Here is an 18,742-nt window from a genome sequence, read left to right on the forward strand (position 1 = left end):
GGTCAGGAGTTTGAGACCAGCCTGGACAACATGGTGAAGCCCCACCTCTACTAAAAATACAAAAATTAGCTGAGTGTGGTAGCGCACACCTGTAATCCCAGCTACTCGGGAGGCTGAGGCACGAGAATCGCTTGAACCTGGGAGGCGGAGGTTGCAGTAAGCCGAGATTGCACCACTGTACTCCAGCCTGGGAGACAGAGCGAGACTCTGTTTCAATAAATAAGTAAATAAGTAAGTAAGTTTGAGGGACTCTGTCATGAAAAGTAAAATGGTGGTTGAAAAGAAGTATTAGGAAAGAAATCAAGAGCCAGTTGAAGTTTTCATGAGTGAGTAGTACAGAGGGTGGGGGAGGTAAGTGGGAATTATCAACTATGAACTATCAGAAAAGTTAAGAGCATGTGTGTGGAGCTAGGAGACCCCCTAACTTACTGCTGGGAATCTTAGCGACTCATGTCTCGTGAGGCCTGATGACTGGTTTTATCCAGGCTAGGAGAAATGATGCCCCAAATTATAAAATCAGCCTGAGTCAGCTAGAAGGACGTAAAACGTTAAACCAGTCATAAGTTAAGGTCAAATAAGTTAATAAAAAAACTAGCTCTAGTTCAGTTAGAGGTAGGACACTCAATATTTGTTTTGATATCCATGTTCCTTTTGTTCAACTATAAAGTGGAGTTTACTGGTTTATGCTTGTTGAATAGAGGAAAATATGTTGTAAAGTATAAAAATTGAACAAACTTATTAACATAAAAATATAGCTACTCTACTGAGAGGCTGTTTTTTTGTTCTAAATGGCATCAGCATCGCTTCGACCTTATCAGTCATATTCCCTTAGAAAACTCAGTTAACTCCTTAGGGATTTGATCTTCTCCTTTGTACATGTTGTGACTGTCATCCGGGATGATGGATGTAAAAGCACATTAAAATAAAAGTTAAAATAAAAGTAGAAGTTAAAATAATGCCTTACACATTGGTATTTCTACTATTATTATAACAAATTCCCAGCTATATGAGATGATACATATTCTAGATAATTATGACAATATAACCTCCTTATGAATAACTGAAGGCTCAACGCCTTTGGAAGCCATTTTCTGCAGCTACGGAATTGTTAATAATTCTGAGGAGGCCGGGCGCGGTGGCTCACGCCTGTAATCCCAGCACTTTGCGAGGCCGAGGTGGGCGGATCAGGAGATTGAGACCATCCTGGTTAACACGGTGAAACCCCATCTCTACTAAAAATACAAAAAATTAGCAGGGCGCGGTGGCGGGTGCCTGTAGTCCCAGCTACTCGGGAGGCTGAGTCAGGAGCATGGCGCGAACCCGGGAGGCGGAGCCCGTGGTGAGCTGAGATCGCGCCACTGCACTCCAGCCTCGGTGACAGACCGAGACTCCATCTCGAAAATAATAATGATAATAATAATAATAATAATAATTCTGAAGAAACACTGTTTTTATTCATTGTGGCATACTCTGGCCATGGGATTATATGTTTCTTTCCAAATCAAAGTTTCTCTTAGAATTGTTCACTTTTTGAAGTATACTGTAATCATGAACGTATTGAAAAAGCAAGTAATGCCAAAAGGAGAAGCTTTCTACATATTATTGGTATATACAAGATTAAAAATTACTAACATTTATTGAACAGTTACTGAACATACCTATGTTAAGTGCTAAATACCAACTCTGGAATAAGACCGCTTAGGTTCAAATTCTGGCTCTATTATATAGTACTTATAAAAATATCTATAGCTCAGTTTCCTTACCTATAAAATAGGGATAATAAAACAGACTTTCTAGAGTTTCTGGAAAGATTAAATCAGCTAGTACATGTAAATCACTTAGAATAATACTTGGCATGCACGAAGTGCACAATAAGCTTTCCTCCCCTCCCCTCCCCTTCCTCATTTCTTTCTCGTCTTTTCCTCCTCCTCCTCCCTCCTCCTTCTTCTCTATAATCTGCCTACTCAAGATCTCACAGCTGGCGAGCTACAGGGCTAGCACACTGTGCAACTCTGCAGCCCATACTTTGGGCCACTAAGTGGCCAAAATTGATGTGTGCAAATTCTGTTTATAAGATTTAGAGCTTTCCTTAGTGAGATTTTAAAAGGGTATTCTTTTATGTTTATTTCTAATTGAAAATGTTTCATATGTTTACTGACTTTTTATAAACTTTAAAGTTAGGAACTTTTTTTCCTAGAAAATTTAGAAAGCTACTCAAAGCCATGAAGCATTATTAAGATAAGATATTGAGTTCAAGTTCTCTCTAACCACTTCCCAACTTGCTACATCATGATGGATACTCACCACTAACCATGAAATGAATGCAATTTTCCATTTACATTAAATGTTACATTGAAGATATTATGCAGTATTTTTCATACTTTCTGGAATTGCATACAAATAATGTTTCATAGTAGCAGATGTGTGACATCACATGAAAAACTTGTAAAACCTTTACATGAAAATCACATCTGCCAGTTTCCACTATCATTTTAACTACAGTTATATGGTTTGCTTCTCTGTCTCTGCCAGAGAAGGCAGCTTTGCATGAAAGCTGTCCCAGCAAATCGTGTCTTCTGGACCAGCAGCTAGTTAAGCAAATTGTGTAACTGCCATTAAAACCAAAATGTACCCAGCAGACATAATTTCACTAAAGAGGAGAGAGAACCACATTTGTACAAAAGTCACAGCTGTTCAACTCTCCATTTTGCACATTGTTATTAAAAAATTTTCCTATCTTTATGAACAGTGACAGTTACATTCCTAGTTAGCAATTTTAGGACTTCTTAATACGTAGTGCTAAGTGCTGCACCATCACGGATTTGGTGTCTGTCAGGAAAAATTGGGCTAAGTTCTTTCTGCTGCTACATAGAGTCAGAACTTGGTCTGTTTGCACAGACAGCAGATAAAATTTAAAAAGATGTTGAGTAGGGCCCATTGTTTTCTAAAATAGCTGTGTGTTGCCTCTACTAATCCAAATGAGGGCCAACATTTCTATGTTAAGGTCCAAACAATAAGGATTCCCTTTCTTTCACATCTTGCTCTCGGTGGCCATGTTGTCCAGGGCTACTCCACAGTGGCGGGTAATGGAGCTGGTGGCTCAGAATGCCTGGGTCAGCAGCCTGTCTCATGAGGCTCTGCATGCAGCATGACCTCACATTGTTGGGCATTCTGCTGTAGAACGGTACGACAGGGAGGCCAGGGAGGAGATGTTCTTGAGGAATCCCTCATTCTTCTCCAGGGATGGGTCCCAAAGCCTTGTTCAGACCATTATGGGTTATAAATGCGAAATTTATAGCAGGCATTTTGGGTAAGAGTTTGGAGTCTGGGCTCTGCAGTCAAACTGCCTGGGTCCAAATTTCAGCCCCTCATCTCAATAATGTGTGGTTCTGGATAAGTTACTTAACTTCTTTAGCCAGGGTTTCCTCATCTGTAAACTTAAGACAATTTAGCTCATTATCACTATAGAGAGAATTATAAATGTGATAGAAACTGTTAAGCACTGAGCCCAGTTAATGGCACATACTAAGCACTCAATAAAGGTTAACAATTTCCATGACATGATTATGACTTTTCTGGTTCTTGAATATATTAAACCTACAACCTTAGAATTGAATTTGCAGGGGATAGAACAGTGGCATAGTAGGGTAAAGTCAGTTATAGTGGTCAAAGCCTGCTCAATCCAGGTTTCTCATTTTCTAGCTGTGTAAATTCTCTTCTGCTATTGATTGTTGCAATTGCTATTTGCTTGTCTGTGGCTGAGAGGAAAATGTGTGTTTATGCAACTGTGCTAGAGACATTACACTGATTTCAATCTGATGTCACAGAGCCCAACCTGCAACTTCTGTTCCCAGTTGTTGGTCTATCTGGAGAGAGGTGCTAACTGCTAAATTGGACCTCTTGTGTCAATGCACGTAAGCTTTTTTTGCTACTGGGTTGGAAGGTGGAATCTTTTTCATATCTTGTAAAGAGTACCTCCAATTGTATGAATGGGTGTGTAATTAAACATAAGAATGATAGCTGTACAGAGAATCCATTGCTCATTATCATTAATAGCATTAGTAAATCAACATTTTCTTGACTATATATTAACAAAAAAGATATTGCTTGTTATATTAACTAAATATTAATATTACCAATTAAAAATATAATTCCTTAAGATATTAATGCTATCACTATAATTATGAATGGATTCTTAACCTAGACAGTTTTTATTTTATATTTATAATACATATACTGAAAATGTTGAGATAGCAACTTAACTTAGACTAGACACTTATTAATCTTTTATGGTAAGAAATTAGTTGACTTTCTTCTTCCAACAAAAACACTCTACATACTGAAAGTGATGAATAACCTCTATGTTTACATATGTATTCTTATAGTTTCCATAAATAAGGCTACTATTCAGAACCAATATATACCTTGTGAAAATAATAGTGCAATAGAGATGAGATACAGAATTAAAACAAACCATGTAAATAAGTGTATTCCAATTAAAATATTTGATAAGATTTTTGGGATGATGGAAGATATCCCCTATCTCAAGTAATGTATACATCATATACAATAACAGGTATTTTAGTTATGTTTATGAAGTTTTTCAAGAGGATGTTTCCAAGAAATATTGGGATAATATTCTACTTAACATTGTCTTTAAGTTTGAATTATCTGTTTATTTGTCTCAGTTTTCTGCGTGGCCTGCTACACCCACACACCTAATTACTGACACTGGTCAACTCTATAAAATCATGTAATGGGGACAAGACCATGACAAATAATAGAACTGAATGTAACGGGAAGAAAATTAAACTATTTTGACCCACTGTGACCTGTATATACAACCTCCCGATCACTTAAAATCTAAAACTATTAAACATGTCAGCCTGATCTAATTATAGAACACATGACTGACTACATTCTATATAATTCTCTGACAATGGCTGTGTTACATGGAAAATGAAGTTGAGAAATGTACACAGAAGTATAATGTAGGCAAACACACACACACACACAAATTTGAAGTATAAAGATAAGAAAAATTTTCGTTTAGGGTTACAGCCAGTGTCCAATTTCATAATTAATTATAAAGGATCTACCAGCAGCAGATCTTCACTTGCAGAACACACATCTCGATGATCAAGAAGGGATGAAGCATAGCTTTCTGACATAGGGGTGTCTTGCCTCTCTGTTAGATGATTAGGACAGAGAAGAAAGGTTTTAGTTAAATCCTCTCCTGCATTGGAAGTTAGCTTGAAAGGAGCTGAAGATATGAAAAAACAATCAGAAGACTTAAAATAGGGCAGGGGCCAGCAAACTATGACCTGCAGGCAAGATTTGACCAGCTGCCTGTTTTTGTAAATAAAGTTTTATTGGAACGTAGCTGATGTTGCTGATGGTTGCTTTCAAGCTACAACAGTAGAGCTAAGCAGTTATAACAGAGGCCGTATTGTCCTCTACCCCAAATATTTGCTATCTGGGTTTTTATGGATTTTGCCAACATATGGACTAAGGAGTGGTTCTTTTTCAATGATTCTGTGAGGAAATATACTAAAGATAAGACGTGATATGCCTCACACTCAGTTCTCTTTCCTTACATGGAATTTCCTTGAATATCTGATGTAGTAGGTTTAGACACAGTACAGTTTGATTCAGTGAATTAAGACAAGCTAGCATTTATTTGAAATATTTAGTGGTATATTTATTTAGGGACCGTAACTATGTTATTTAAAACATATAGGTACTTTAATTCATCAGCAATCTAGTGGGACACAGAGGCCTTATAACTGTTTATAAATGATGTCCCTTTATTTTTGCAGTTAGAGATACCTCTATGTATTTATCTTACTTTTTTTGTATTTGTTCAGTGTCCGTGTGACACCATACATTAGATACTATGCTAGCAGATTGCATGTGGAAAATGAGCTGAATTCACCTTGACTGTGAATCTGGAAATGACTGTGGAGCCAAAATTGGGGCTTTTCCAAATGAAAATGATGGGTGAAAGTAGTTAAGACAAGTGCTCCTGAGGGAGATACTCAAGGGCAGAGAGCACACAGATTTTACTTATCTGTACATTTCCAGTGCCAAGAAGGGCATGACACCTAATAAAAGCTCAGTAACCGTTTTTGAATATTGTTACAAAAACAATTTAGCACTAAAGCCAGCCTGTAACTCTTGACCATCTGTAATTATTAAACAGAATGTGGTTGGAAAAAACAAAGTAGGATCTTGATGAACAATGTGAAAGTCTTTTGTTTTTCAACCTCTGGATTTCTTGGGTAGTATTTCCCATAAGGAATATGTAGGCTTTGTTATTCACCCAAATAACTTTAGGAACATTATACAATAGATAAGAATGAAAAACAATCGTCTGTTTGAAGAGCGAGTTCTAGAAAAATAAATCACATATTTAACTTTTGAAAATTATGAATATTACTTGATTTCCCATGAAAAATATGTGTATATAATTTAACCCTGAATAGTATATTTGTTCTGAATAAAAGGATGCATGGGGGGATAATTCATACCATGACAAACTATTGCAATGTAACCTCCAATAGGTAACATAAAAGTCCAATGTACCGAAAGAATACTGTTGATTTGGAATGAGGTCCCAAAAAAGAAAAAAAATCTAAATTTTATTTTATTTTTCAACTAAAAAATATGGCTGATTCATTTAATTGACTTCAAAATCTGTTTTAATAGAACATCTCATTTGCACAACCAGTCAGCTCCCAACATTTTGATTGCAAAATGAAAGGCATTTACTTTGATATCTTTAATTATCACTCATTTAGAGGACAGTGTGAAACACACTTTTTCAATTGGTGTTTTAGAATCGTTGAGTCAAAGGAAAGGAATGACAAATTAGCCAGCTGGAGAGGAAAGAAACAGCTAGCTAGTACTGCTAGTCTTGGTGGATACTTCAAAGTAAGATGAAAGGGAAATGAAGGGGCTGTGAGCCACACATGCTCAATAAATAAAATACTAACATAATTTCACAACATATTAATAACAAGTTAATATCACACTTAGAGACTTACTCAACATAATAAGTGCCATAAATGGGATCATCGATTTTTTCCCAGCCATATGGAAGCTCTGAAAAATAAAGAGTTATTTCTTTCAGTAAATAAAGAATATCACAATTTCTAATAAAAAGTAATATAATTTAATTGTTCATGAATTGCAGAAATGGTCTACCAAAGTGGAACAAAGCATTCAGAGTCAGCAACAAATTTCAGAACATATTATAGAAACTATAAGAGGCACTGACTTGAAAACTGGCAGTTAAAACACAGAGCTCTCTTCTCTGCAGATACACTGCTCGGTCTAGCCATTTGTCTCATGCCAAATAGTAGGATGGCATGTCATCACGTTATCACCATTTAGTGCAATATAGAAGGCAAATCGCTTTCCTGAAAGTGTATATGTTTCTCTTATTTATTTGTATTGCTAAAGGAGGATTTCAGGACAAAGACCACATTTTCAAAATATATTTCTGAGAATAGCAAATTGTTTCTGATGACTGAAACAAAGACATTATAAATTCTCAATTGATATCCCACTATTTGAGATGGTAGGCTTGCCGTTACTCCACATGGGTCAGAATTTGAATGCTGCCAGTACACTCTTTGGGCATATTTTAAAAATAAGGTATAAAATTGTGAACATGCTTTCCTTGATATTATAGTTCATATTTTCAATTCTTCATAGCTAATTTTAATTCACACATACATTAAAAAAATCAACAATACTATAAATCCTATTACAGGCAAAAACATGCTGTCTGAAAACTAGGCTTTGCTTCATAATATTGTTTTCCAAATACACCAAGGTTTTATAATTATTAACTCCTACAAATATGAAGAATACTGTATTTTTCTTGATAGATATGAATTTTTACATATATAGAAATTGAAACCTAAGATATATTGACAAGTTTAAATATATTTCAGTGAAGTTTAAGAAGTTTTATTATTATAGCAATAATATGTATCACTGTAGACAAAGCACAGTTATCAAAAGAAAACTGGAATTACCAGCAATCCTGCCACCCAAAAATAACCACTGTTAATATTTTGGTGAATATCCTTCAAATAATTTTCTGTGCATATGTGTGCACATACTTTTAAAAGGAATTACCACATACAGTGCATATTACTTTTATAGCCTTATATTTCTACTTAACAGAATATCAAGGATGTCATTCAATGTGAATGTGTGTTACCACACAATATCATTTTCAAGGTGGCAACAGTAGTCGGCAGCACGGCTAGAAGCTGTGTAATTCATCATTTTTCTATTATTGAATATTTGGGACCTTCTAGTTTTTACCTGTCATGTGTCATCTGTATTGGACTTACTAAAATGTAAATCCTTTATCATTTTTCTACAATATAGTATTGAAAAATTCCTAGATGTGAAATTTTGGATCAAAGGGCATGCATCCTTTTATTGTTTTTGACATATATTACCAGATTTCTACCTTCCCAACTCATAAAAAAGTACTAATTTATAATCTCACTGAGAGTGTATGAGTGATTTTGTTTCTCTGTACCATCAAATTAAATACAGATCCACAATTCCTCATCCAAAACTTTTAGGAACATATATGTTTTAGAATTTAGAATTTTTGCAATTTGAGAAAGTTAACACAGTGCAAGTGCTTTCTCTTTCATAACACTCTAAGTAGAGTTGGGGAAAGCAGTTTATAATTGAACATATGATTATTTCTGCAGCCAAAGATATGATTCATACTAAGAAGGATAATTTAAACTTACAACACCAAATTTTAGAGTACCTTAAGAAATCTTTCTTTCAGAAGGATAATAAGAGTAAACCTTTACTGAGTACTGTTTGTGGTTTGAGTACTGATGGATTTTCTAGGTACTAACTCATTTTATCATGCCAGCAACTCAGGACTCAAAAACCCTGTACTCTGGTTCCAGTAAACTTACCCAATTTAAATATCAATTCAGAAACTCTGTTTAACAAGGCATAAACACCACTTAATTTAGATTAAGAAGAATAACTCTCCAGATGGTTTTCACCAAATCCCCCAAGCTATTGGCAAATTCATCTAGTAAAAAGGAATTCATTTGACAAGTATCTATTGAGTGCCTTTTATAAACAGCTCATTCAAAACCCTTTTTTATAAGCAGCTCATCCAGAAGTAAAAGAATATACAGAGGACAGCAATTAATATTATGGATATTTATTATTAATTTATTAATATGGTTCGATACATGGATATGTATTTATAACAGGTTTAACATCATCTTATGAATGCAACAATATATAAAACAATCATGTTCAATAAACATAAAGAGTAAAAGCCTAACGTAGTTAACTTATGAATATAGCCCTACTTCTTAATGCCAATGCCATATGGAAGCATTTCATGGTCAAAGTTTGTACAATTATCTTTTATAAATTAAATGATTCTTTCATTTTAATCTGAGTAAATTACTAGTTCTAAGCAATATATCCCAGAAGGGCAGAGTTCATTGATTCTTTTCTTTGTCAGATTTACAATGCCAAATTTCTTGGGTACAATTTATTATATATTATACTGTCCCACTTGTCATCATGCAGTCCTCATCAGAATTTAGGGAGAATCTGCTTTATTTTTCATAAGATATCAATATGTTTTGTCTGTTCGCTTGGTTGTTTCAGATTTCCAAAGTAAACTATTATTTCATGCTGAAACAAAATTATATGTCATACACATTTGTGTTTTAAGAACTGTTAGAGGTCCTAGACTCACACTTTGAGGCAAAATTATACACTAGTTCTAACTTTCTGTTAGAAAGAGCACCATTTGTTTCATTTTAAATATTGTCAAGGAATTGATGGAGGAACCTTACAGGAAACCAATAGCAGATACATGCATTGCTTCATTTGGAGCAGAATGGATGTAAAAATATACAACTAATGTTTAAAAAGGTACTTGTATGTATATATGCATGTGTACCTGTGTGTATATGTTGGCACATGTGTGTTTGTGTGTATTCTTTTAATGACATTTTGCTTCAAAAACAAAGATTTAACCTAGTATGCTAATGAAAAAACACAACTTTCACAAGTTTTTCTTCACTTGTAAAAAGACAAGTCATCAAAAAAACTTCTTAACATTATACACTGAAGAGTACACATCTAGATGATGAAAAATGAAAAAGTTAAGAATTATCTTTCACTGTGAAAATTAAGCTATTTGGACTCGGATTAGTTTAAGAAAACAAAACAACTGCTGCTTCTTTAAATTAAGCTAACAGATGAGAAAAAGAATTTCCAACATCACACTATTTGTCCAATCAGGCAAGCATGTAGCTTGGAGCTTTTGAGTCCTAGGTTATTTAGAATACTGTATTCAACAATACTTGACAAATCTGTGGATGATTAAGGTCACACTGATGAAAGAATAACATACATGATGCAACAGGAAAAAATAAACACTTGAGATCAGCAAGGTTAATGTTGCATTAAGAACTGTTTTAATTGAGATTTTCTTCAGGCCATGGAACCATGGGGCAAATTCAGTGATTAAATATTCCTACCATGAAAAAGTCTAGATTAATTTGTAGTCAATCATATCAGCTTGGAAAACTGGAATAAAAACAAAAGATTAAACACGCACCTAGCTTTGCCTGGATTCTGGCATAGTCAGCATGCTATATTTTTTAAATTTAATTGTGCTTCCCAAATATTATTTCATTTATTTATTTAATCTTTAGTCAGCTACACTTTCATTACAGAAAACAGAGACCCCTTTATGCCAGCTCAGTAAGAAGATATCCACATTCTGATATTATGCACTGAGAAGGGCACAGCTTTACCTCTGTAGTATACTTGTCAAAAATAAATAACCTTATGTGTGTGTATTTTTTAACAGTCGGGGTTCCGTTGTGTTGCCCAAGCTGAACTCAAACTTCTAGGCTCAAGGAATCCTCTCCCCTCAGCCTTCTGAGTACCTGGAACCACAGTGCGCATCACTGTGCCCGGCCAGGAATGCCATTTTGATCATGAGAAACATATGACAAACTCAAGTGGACGGATATTCAATAAAGTAGCTGACAAGTACCCTTAGAAAGGGTCAAGGTCATGAAAGAGAAAAACTGACTGGGATATTACCACAGATGAAGGAGAATATGGAGACATGATGACTAAATGCACTGTGGGATAATAAATTGGATCTTGAACCAGAAGAAGGACATTAGTGAAGCAACTGGCAAAATTCACATAAGATTTGTAGATTAGTTAATTGTTTATACGGATGTTAATTTCCTGGGTTCAATGTACTTATGAAAGATGTAAATGTTAGGGGCAGCTAAGTGGGAGTTATGGGGAGCCACTTTGTAGTATTGTAATTTTTTAGAAGTCTAAAATAGCTTCACAATGAAAACATGGAAAAATCTAGGTCACTTACTCTTACTATTGATTAGAGGGCTCCTACTCACACTTTATTTTAAAAATCTTTTCTTTCCAACTTTTACTTGAGTTTCAGTGGGGTGCATGTGCAGGTGTCTTATCTGGGTATATTTCATGATGCTGAGGTTTGGGGTATGAATGATCCCATCACCCAGGTACTGAGCATAGTAGTACAGAGCAGTTTTTCAACTCTTTCCCCCCTCCTTCCCTTCACCTTCTAGTAGTCCCAAGTGTCTATTGTTGCCATCTTTATGTTCATGAGTATCCAATGTTTAGCTCCCACTTATAAGTGAGAACATGCAATATTTGATTTTCTCTTCCTGCATTAATTTGCTTAGGATAATGCCCTCCAGCTGCATCCATGTTGCTGCAAAGGACATGATTTTGTTATTTTGTGTGGCTGCATAGTATTCCATGGTGCATATATACCACATTTTCTTTATCCAATCCACCATTGTTGGACACCTAGGTTGATTCCATGTCTCTGCTATTGTAAAAAGTGCTACAGCAAAAATATGTGAGTGCGTGTGTCTTTTGGTAAAATGATTTGTTTTCTTTTGGGTGTATACCCTGTAACAGGATTGCTTACTCACCTAGTAGTTCTATTCCAAGTTCTTTGAGAAACTGTCAAACTGCTTTCCATATAAGTGTTCCCCTTTCTCTGCAGCTTCACCAACATCTGTTGTTTTCTGACTTTTTATTAATAGCCATTCTGACTGGTGTAGGACAGTATCCTTTTGTGGTTTGAGTTGTGTTTCTCTGATGATTAGTGATATGGAGTATCTTTACATGTTTGTTGGCCACTTGTATGTCTTCTTTTGTGGGGTGTCTGATCATGTCTTTTGCCCATTTTTAAATAAAGTTATTTGTTTTTTGCTTGTTCAATTAAGTTTCTTATGGATTTTGGGTATTAGATTTTTGTCAGATAAATAGTTTGCAAATATTTTCTCCTATTCTGTAGATCTTTTTACTCTGTTGATAGTTTCTTTTGCTGTGCAGAAGCTCTTTAGTTTAACTGGGTCCCACTGGTCAGTTTTTGTTTTTGTTGCAATTGCTTTTGAGAACTTGAAGTTGGTTTGCTAGTATTTTGTTGAGGATTTTTGCATCTATGTTCATCAGGGATATTGGCCTGTAGCTTTCTTTTTTCATTGTGTCTTGCCAGGTTTTGGTATCATGGTCACACTATATATTAATGTGAAATCAGATACACAGAACACTGGATTCATTTTGATAGAACTGAAATTTAAATAAAATGAGAATGTAGGATTTTTGCACTTATATTCTTCTTTTATATTGTGTTGATTTTTTTTTTTTTTCTTGAGACAGAGTCTCACTCTGTCACCCAGGCTGGAGGACAGTGGCACAATCTTGGCTCACTGCAACCTTTACCTCCTGGGTTCAAGCAATTCTTGTTCCTCAGCCTCCTGAGTAGCTGGGATTACAAGCGTACACCACTACACCTGGCTATTTTTTTTGTATTTTTAGTAGAGATGGGGTTGCACCATGTTGGCAAGGCTGGTCTCCAACTCCTGACCTCAGGTTATCCACCTGCCTTGGCCTCCCAAAGTGCTGGGATTACATGGGTGCACCACCATTCCCAGGCTTGTGTTTATGTCTTTCAATAGGTATATTCAAGAGAATGATTTTTAATTTTGCTATCTTACCTTTTATTTATTTTTTGTTGTCTTTCTGCTCCCTAGAAAAACTGGGTAAATACAACATTCATGTTTAAATGCAGCTGCATCCTGGGTCCTAGAAGTCACAGATTCAGTAACAGGAGTGCTAAATCTAGAGTCAGGCATTGTTCCTTTCTTGGGAGGCGGTGTCTTGTATGGGCCACAACAAGCATTGGTTATGTAAATTCATGTAAGGTTGTATGGAGGTCTGTTCTGGTGGGAAGACCAGAATGGGCCTCCTTTTACAGAAAAGCAGCCCAATTTAGGAATCATGCAATGTACTAAGATATTAGAGACAGAGGCAGAAACCAAAAACCAGAAACCATATCCTTCAACCCTATATTATTTTATACTGACTAGCCTTTAAAAAAAAAAAATTTGAGGTTCTTGTTTGATTGTTTTAGAGGTAATGACTGTACAAAAGAAAATAAGGAACATAAAAAATTCCCATAGGTTAAGTAATGTAGTGTATAGTGTATTATATGGTAATAGCTACTTATTACAAAATCTTTTCCTCTAATATTTTAGATTTTTGCTATATACTTGTATACAAACTGGGGAACATAACTAAATTTTCCTGTAAAAGTTATACAGCTTTTGCTCCTAGTTGGTCTTTAGGAGTTTGAGGAATCCTTAATATAAGTGAGTTTAAAATATGAAATATGTTTTTAGAATTAACAAGAAAAAGGAGGAAGAGAAAGATCATTGTGCAAGCATAAAATATAGAATAGATGACTTTTGCTAACAAAAGGTATTATATCTTTGTCTCTTTTTTCCTTTATTCAAAAATGCATTTGATACTATAAAAGTAAATCCTGAATATATTCTTTTTTTTAAAAGCTAAATCCATACATTAATGAAAGCTAACCACAGTCCCATTACCTCATGTACAGGTAAAGCTGGGGGTGTAACTTTTCAGACATTTTTCCATGTATCAAGGTTCCAGTTTGCTCCTTTTTACCAGAAATCTTTATTCCATTCAGTCAGGAAAATAAACAACTAAACCAAAACCAAAGAACAAATTAAAAAACCTAAAACTGAATATAGAAAATGTTGCTCCTTTATGTTCCGCTCTCTTTCATCTTTCTCAGATATTGCCTACATGGGAGCACAAACCCAGTCAATATCATGGAAATGTAGGCTATGAAGTCTTTATTTATGAACTCTGGGTATAGGAGATTTATTATTTTACAGTGGAAAGAAAAACTAGCTGAGCTGTATTCTACAGTGATGATATGTAATTCATATTATCAAGTAGAGTCAACCTGAGTACTTAATTCCACCATATTATAATAAAAAATTAAAATACTGACCATGATTTTATGGGCTGGTTGTTGATGAAAGATGTGATTGCAGAGAAAATTTCAAATAAATTTATTCATTAATATATCTTACCAAATTTAATAGAAAATTGAAACAATTTCCTTGGCAGCTATTGATGTATGAAAAAATATGTAGTCAATAGTATTTTGGGGATTCAGAATACTATCTGGAGAAAAGCCATGAACTTTTGCAACACTAACTTAAATATGACATCTATGTATTTGAGATGGTGACAAGAAGTGGTGGCAGAAAAGCATGGCACTATAAAGGATGTTGTCTGGTAAGGACTTAGCAAGAGTCATCTTTGGTTTAAGTTTGCAAGCGGCATTACAAGGTCAAAACATGATGAACCTAGTAGGTCTTTGTCTTTGTATTTCTAGTAATCTGTAGAAAGGGCTGGCTACAAAGAAAGATCTGGGAAGCAACTATATATGGAGGACTTCAAAATATGCATCTCCAGCTTCAACTTCTAGAAGCCTGTGTTAATGTACCCATCCAACTATTTATCATCATCATTATCCATTTGAAAATGCTTATGTAAACATCCTGGACTCTATTATAGTGTAAAGGCTGATATATAGATTTTAACCTCTCTACTTACCCCTTAAAAACACTAAATATCTACTAAGAGAGAAATAAAGCCTCCCATAACCTACACCTACAACATTATGAGGAGAAACAAAATAGTATGAACTTCAAAAGTTATATGTAAGTAGGGATGTGAATGCTCCAATCCAGTGCAGCCAGCTAGTGCCAGAGTGGAGACTGTGCAGAAAGGAGGGTAGGGTGTGGCAGGTGTGAGGTAAGGTGGGAAAACAGAAAAAATAATGCTCAGAAAGGTAAATTCCCATCCCGAGTGAAGAAATGTTTCTAGCAAACCTGCTTGAATAGAACACAAGTATGAGGAATTGAAAGAAAGGGGGTTGACAGTGAGCAGAATAACAGTCTTGGGAAGGCCCAGCTTCTGAAGAAGAGGGGGATGATGTTAGTGGGAGAGGAGGCTGTTCCTTGGAGACTTGGCTATGAAGGAAAAAAGCATGAGGTGAATATCAAATACCTGTAGATAAGTTCATAAGACACACCAACTACTCTGCAAAAAAAAAAATAAAAAATAAAAAATAAAAAATAAAAATAAAAAAGGCATCCACTGAGGAATCTGTACTTCATGAAAGCAACAGAAGGGGGTGCTCATGAACTAAAAAATGTAGTAATCCACCAAGTCCTTTACTTTTGCTTACATGAAACTGTTATCGCTGGTCTAGGGACAAAAGAAATTTCAAACTAAACAAAAAAAAAAAAGAGCAGACTATTTATAGAAAGTTACTGTAAGAAAATAATCAGAAAATGACAGCCAAAACAATTCAGCTAATGAAAATTTCTCTCAAGAGAAAACAAAAACAAAATTGCAAACAAGAAAGTTGTAATAAAACCTAGAGATATTTTGAAACAAATACTTATAAATAAAAACACCACTTTGAATCACATATTTAAAAGCTTTGAACATTAATGGACAAAGAACAGACAGATAGTAAAAGATAGTTGACAAAAATGATGAAATAAAATTTAAAAAAATCTGAAATGACCAAATTACAAACTGCCAAAGAGAAAATAGAGTGAATTGAAAATATAAGGACTATTGAGGAAAGCCATGACAATAGCCAAGAGAATGTAAATGAAATAAACAAAAAGGTAAAAAGAATCAGAGAGGTCAATAATATAGAAGGTAGGGAGAGATAATCCAGCATATGCATAATTGGAATACATAAAGAAGAAGAAAATATAATAGAACTAATACATAAAACTGTGATCCAAGAAAAATTTCCAGAAATAAAATAACTATATCTATATATTGAAAAGTGTTGTCATATAGCCGGAAAAATTGTCCCCAGTCAATTCCAAAATACATACCAGTAAGACATTAGACTTCAAAAGGTAGAGAAAACATGGCTAAAAGATAAGCTCCTTACAATGGAAAAATCAAATTAACATTAAATCTCAGGAAGAACGAACACATCTAGAAAACAGTGAAGCAGCATTTTAAAGACTCTCAAAGAAAGTGTGAGCTAAGAATTTTATATCCAGCCAAATTGTACTTCAAGTATTCATTGTGCAAACACACACACACCCCACCATATAAACAGTTTATTCTACCCAAGATCCCTTCCTCACACATACCTACTTAATTAAACCAAGCTACTTCGACCAAGAGATAATCTGAGGAAAGGACTAATGGTAATAATTCAACACACTTAATTGTAGATCTAAGCTTATATCAAAGGTGGGGACAAAGACAGAATAATAATATGTAAATGTCTTATATTTAGACAATATAGAAGTAATATAATTTAAAAAGAGAGGAGAGGGAAAAAAAGTACAATGGCCAATGAGCTCACGTACTATTGCTTAGGCAACAGGTGAGAGTCAATGAATATTATTTAAAATTGACAATTGAATAAGGGCCTTATAGAAGTTACCAGTACAAAGACAAACATTAGAACGCAATTAAAAGCCATGCTAAGTACCAGGGACTTATAGAAGTTATCAGCACAAAGACAAACATTAGAACACAAATAAAAACCATCCTAAATACAGAAATAAATAAAAAAGAATAAATAAAGTAGGGCACATAGAGAAATAAACAGTCATATTATAATACGGGCAATAAATAAAATATGATAGAGTTCAAACCAAACATAGAATTGAATGTAATTTATCTTTCTTATTAAGATTTTCTATCTGGCTTATAAAGAAAAACCTGACTCCATCCTGTAAAGATGACACACATTTAAAGAAAGTGACTCAGAGAGCTAAAAATAAAGTTTGGGCAAAGATAGGCCTGACAAGAAAAATAAAACAGAGTTTACAGTCTTCCTATTAGATGGAAGAATTCAAGTCAAAAGCATTAAATATGACAAGAAATCCCACTTTATAACAATAAAGGTCACAATTCATAGTGCTCTACAACAGTTATCAATATTTGTGTACCAAATAATATAAACCACCTTCACAAAACAGTAACTACAGGAGCTGTGAGGAAAAATACACTAATAAGAAGCACTTTGACTATTTTCAGTCTAAGACAGATAAAGTTGACAAAATTACAGATATGAAAGAACTAAATATCATAATTAGGCACATCTTTTGGCTCTTACTCCCTTTCTTTCCATCCATCTTTCTCTTTCCAATTTCATACTACAATAATAGAAAATACACATCCTTCTCAAATATGCATGGAACACTCGCCAACATTGTTAGATTACAAAAAATTCTTAAGTTCCATGAAGCAGAAATAGTGCAAACAATAATCTTGACCATAATGCAATAAAATGTAGATGTTAGTGTCAAAATTATGATCAAAGAAAATTTCATCTAGAAATTAAGAACTTGAAATAACTCTTGGTCCAAAGAGGAAATGTTAACTGAAATTGCATATTTTCTAAAATGAATGAGGTAAAATATTAAATAAAAAATCTGTAGCATACAATTAAAACAGTGACCAGAGGAAATTTCATAATATATACACATAGGAGAATGGAAATAATAAAAATCAATTCACAATTTAAAAAGCTATAAAAAGAACAACAAAGGAACCTCTAGAGACAACACACACACACACACATACACACACACACGAGGAAAACAAATAATAAAAGCAAAAAAAAAATTGTACAAAATAGACTATTTCTTTTTTTAAAAAAGCAAAATAAACACTAGCTAGCTTAAGATTAAAAAGAGTTAAGTCATATATAACAAAGCAAGAAGTACCAAGAAGGAAGCAATAGTAAAAATAGCCAAGATTTGGAAACAACCTTAAGTGTCTATCAACAGACGAATGAGTAAAGAAGATGTGCTATATATATACAACGGAGTACTATTCAACCATAATAAGGAATGAGATCCTGTCATTTGCAATGACATGGACAAAACTAGAGGGCATTATAGTAAGTGAAACAAGCCAGGCACAGAAAGACAAATGTCACATGTTCTCACCCAGCTGTGGGAGCTAAAACTTAAAACAACCGAACTCATGAATATATAGAGTAGAATGATGGTTACCAGAGGCTGGTAAGGGTAGCAGAGGAAGCGGGGATAGTTAAAAGGTACAAAAATATAGTTAGATAGAATGAATAAGATTTAGTGTTTGATTGCACAACAGGGTGACTATAGTCAACAATATTTTATTGTACATTTAAAAATAACCAAAAGAATATAATTAAAATGCTTGTAACACAGACACTTGAAGGGTTGGATATCCCGTTTATCCTCACGAGATTATTATGCATTGCACGCCGATATTAAAATATCTCATG

The 18,742-nt window shown here is 34.5% G+C and overlaps 1 protein-coding gene across 14 annotated transcripts in view; it reads right to left on the bottom strand.

Moving 5' to 3' along the window:
- MAGI2 (membrane associated guanylate kinase, WW and PDZ domain containing 2) overlaps window positions 1-18,742 on the bottom strand; it is a 1,434,944-nt gene that overhangs the window by 344,032 nt on the left and 1,072,170 nt on the right. For all 14 annotated transcript variants that reach the window (XM_024358207.3, XM_024358205.3, XM_003318553.7 and 11 more), the window contains one exon: window positions 7,047-7,104. In XM_024358207.3, the coding sequence (XP_024213975.1) occupies window positions 7,047-7,104 (58 nt within the window). The remainder of the gene's footprint in view (window positions 1-7,046; window positions 7,105-18,742) is intronic.

This window comes from Pan troglodytes, chromosome 6 (genome assembly GCF_028858775.2).
Source record: "Pan troglodytes isolate AG18354 chromosome 6, NHGRI_mPanTro3-v2.0_pri, whole genome shotgun sequence".
Lineage (NCBI taxonomy): Eukaryota > Metazoa > Chordata > Mammalia > Primates > Hominidae > Pan > Pan troglodytes.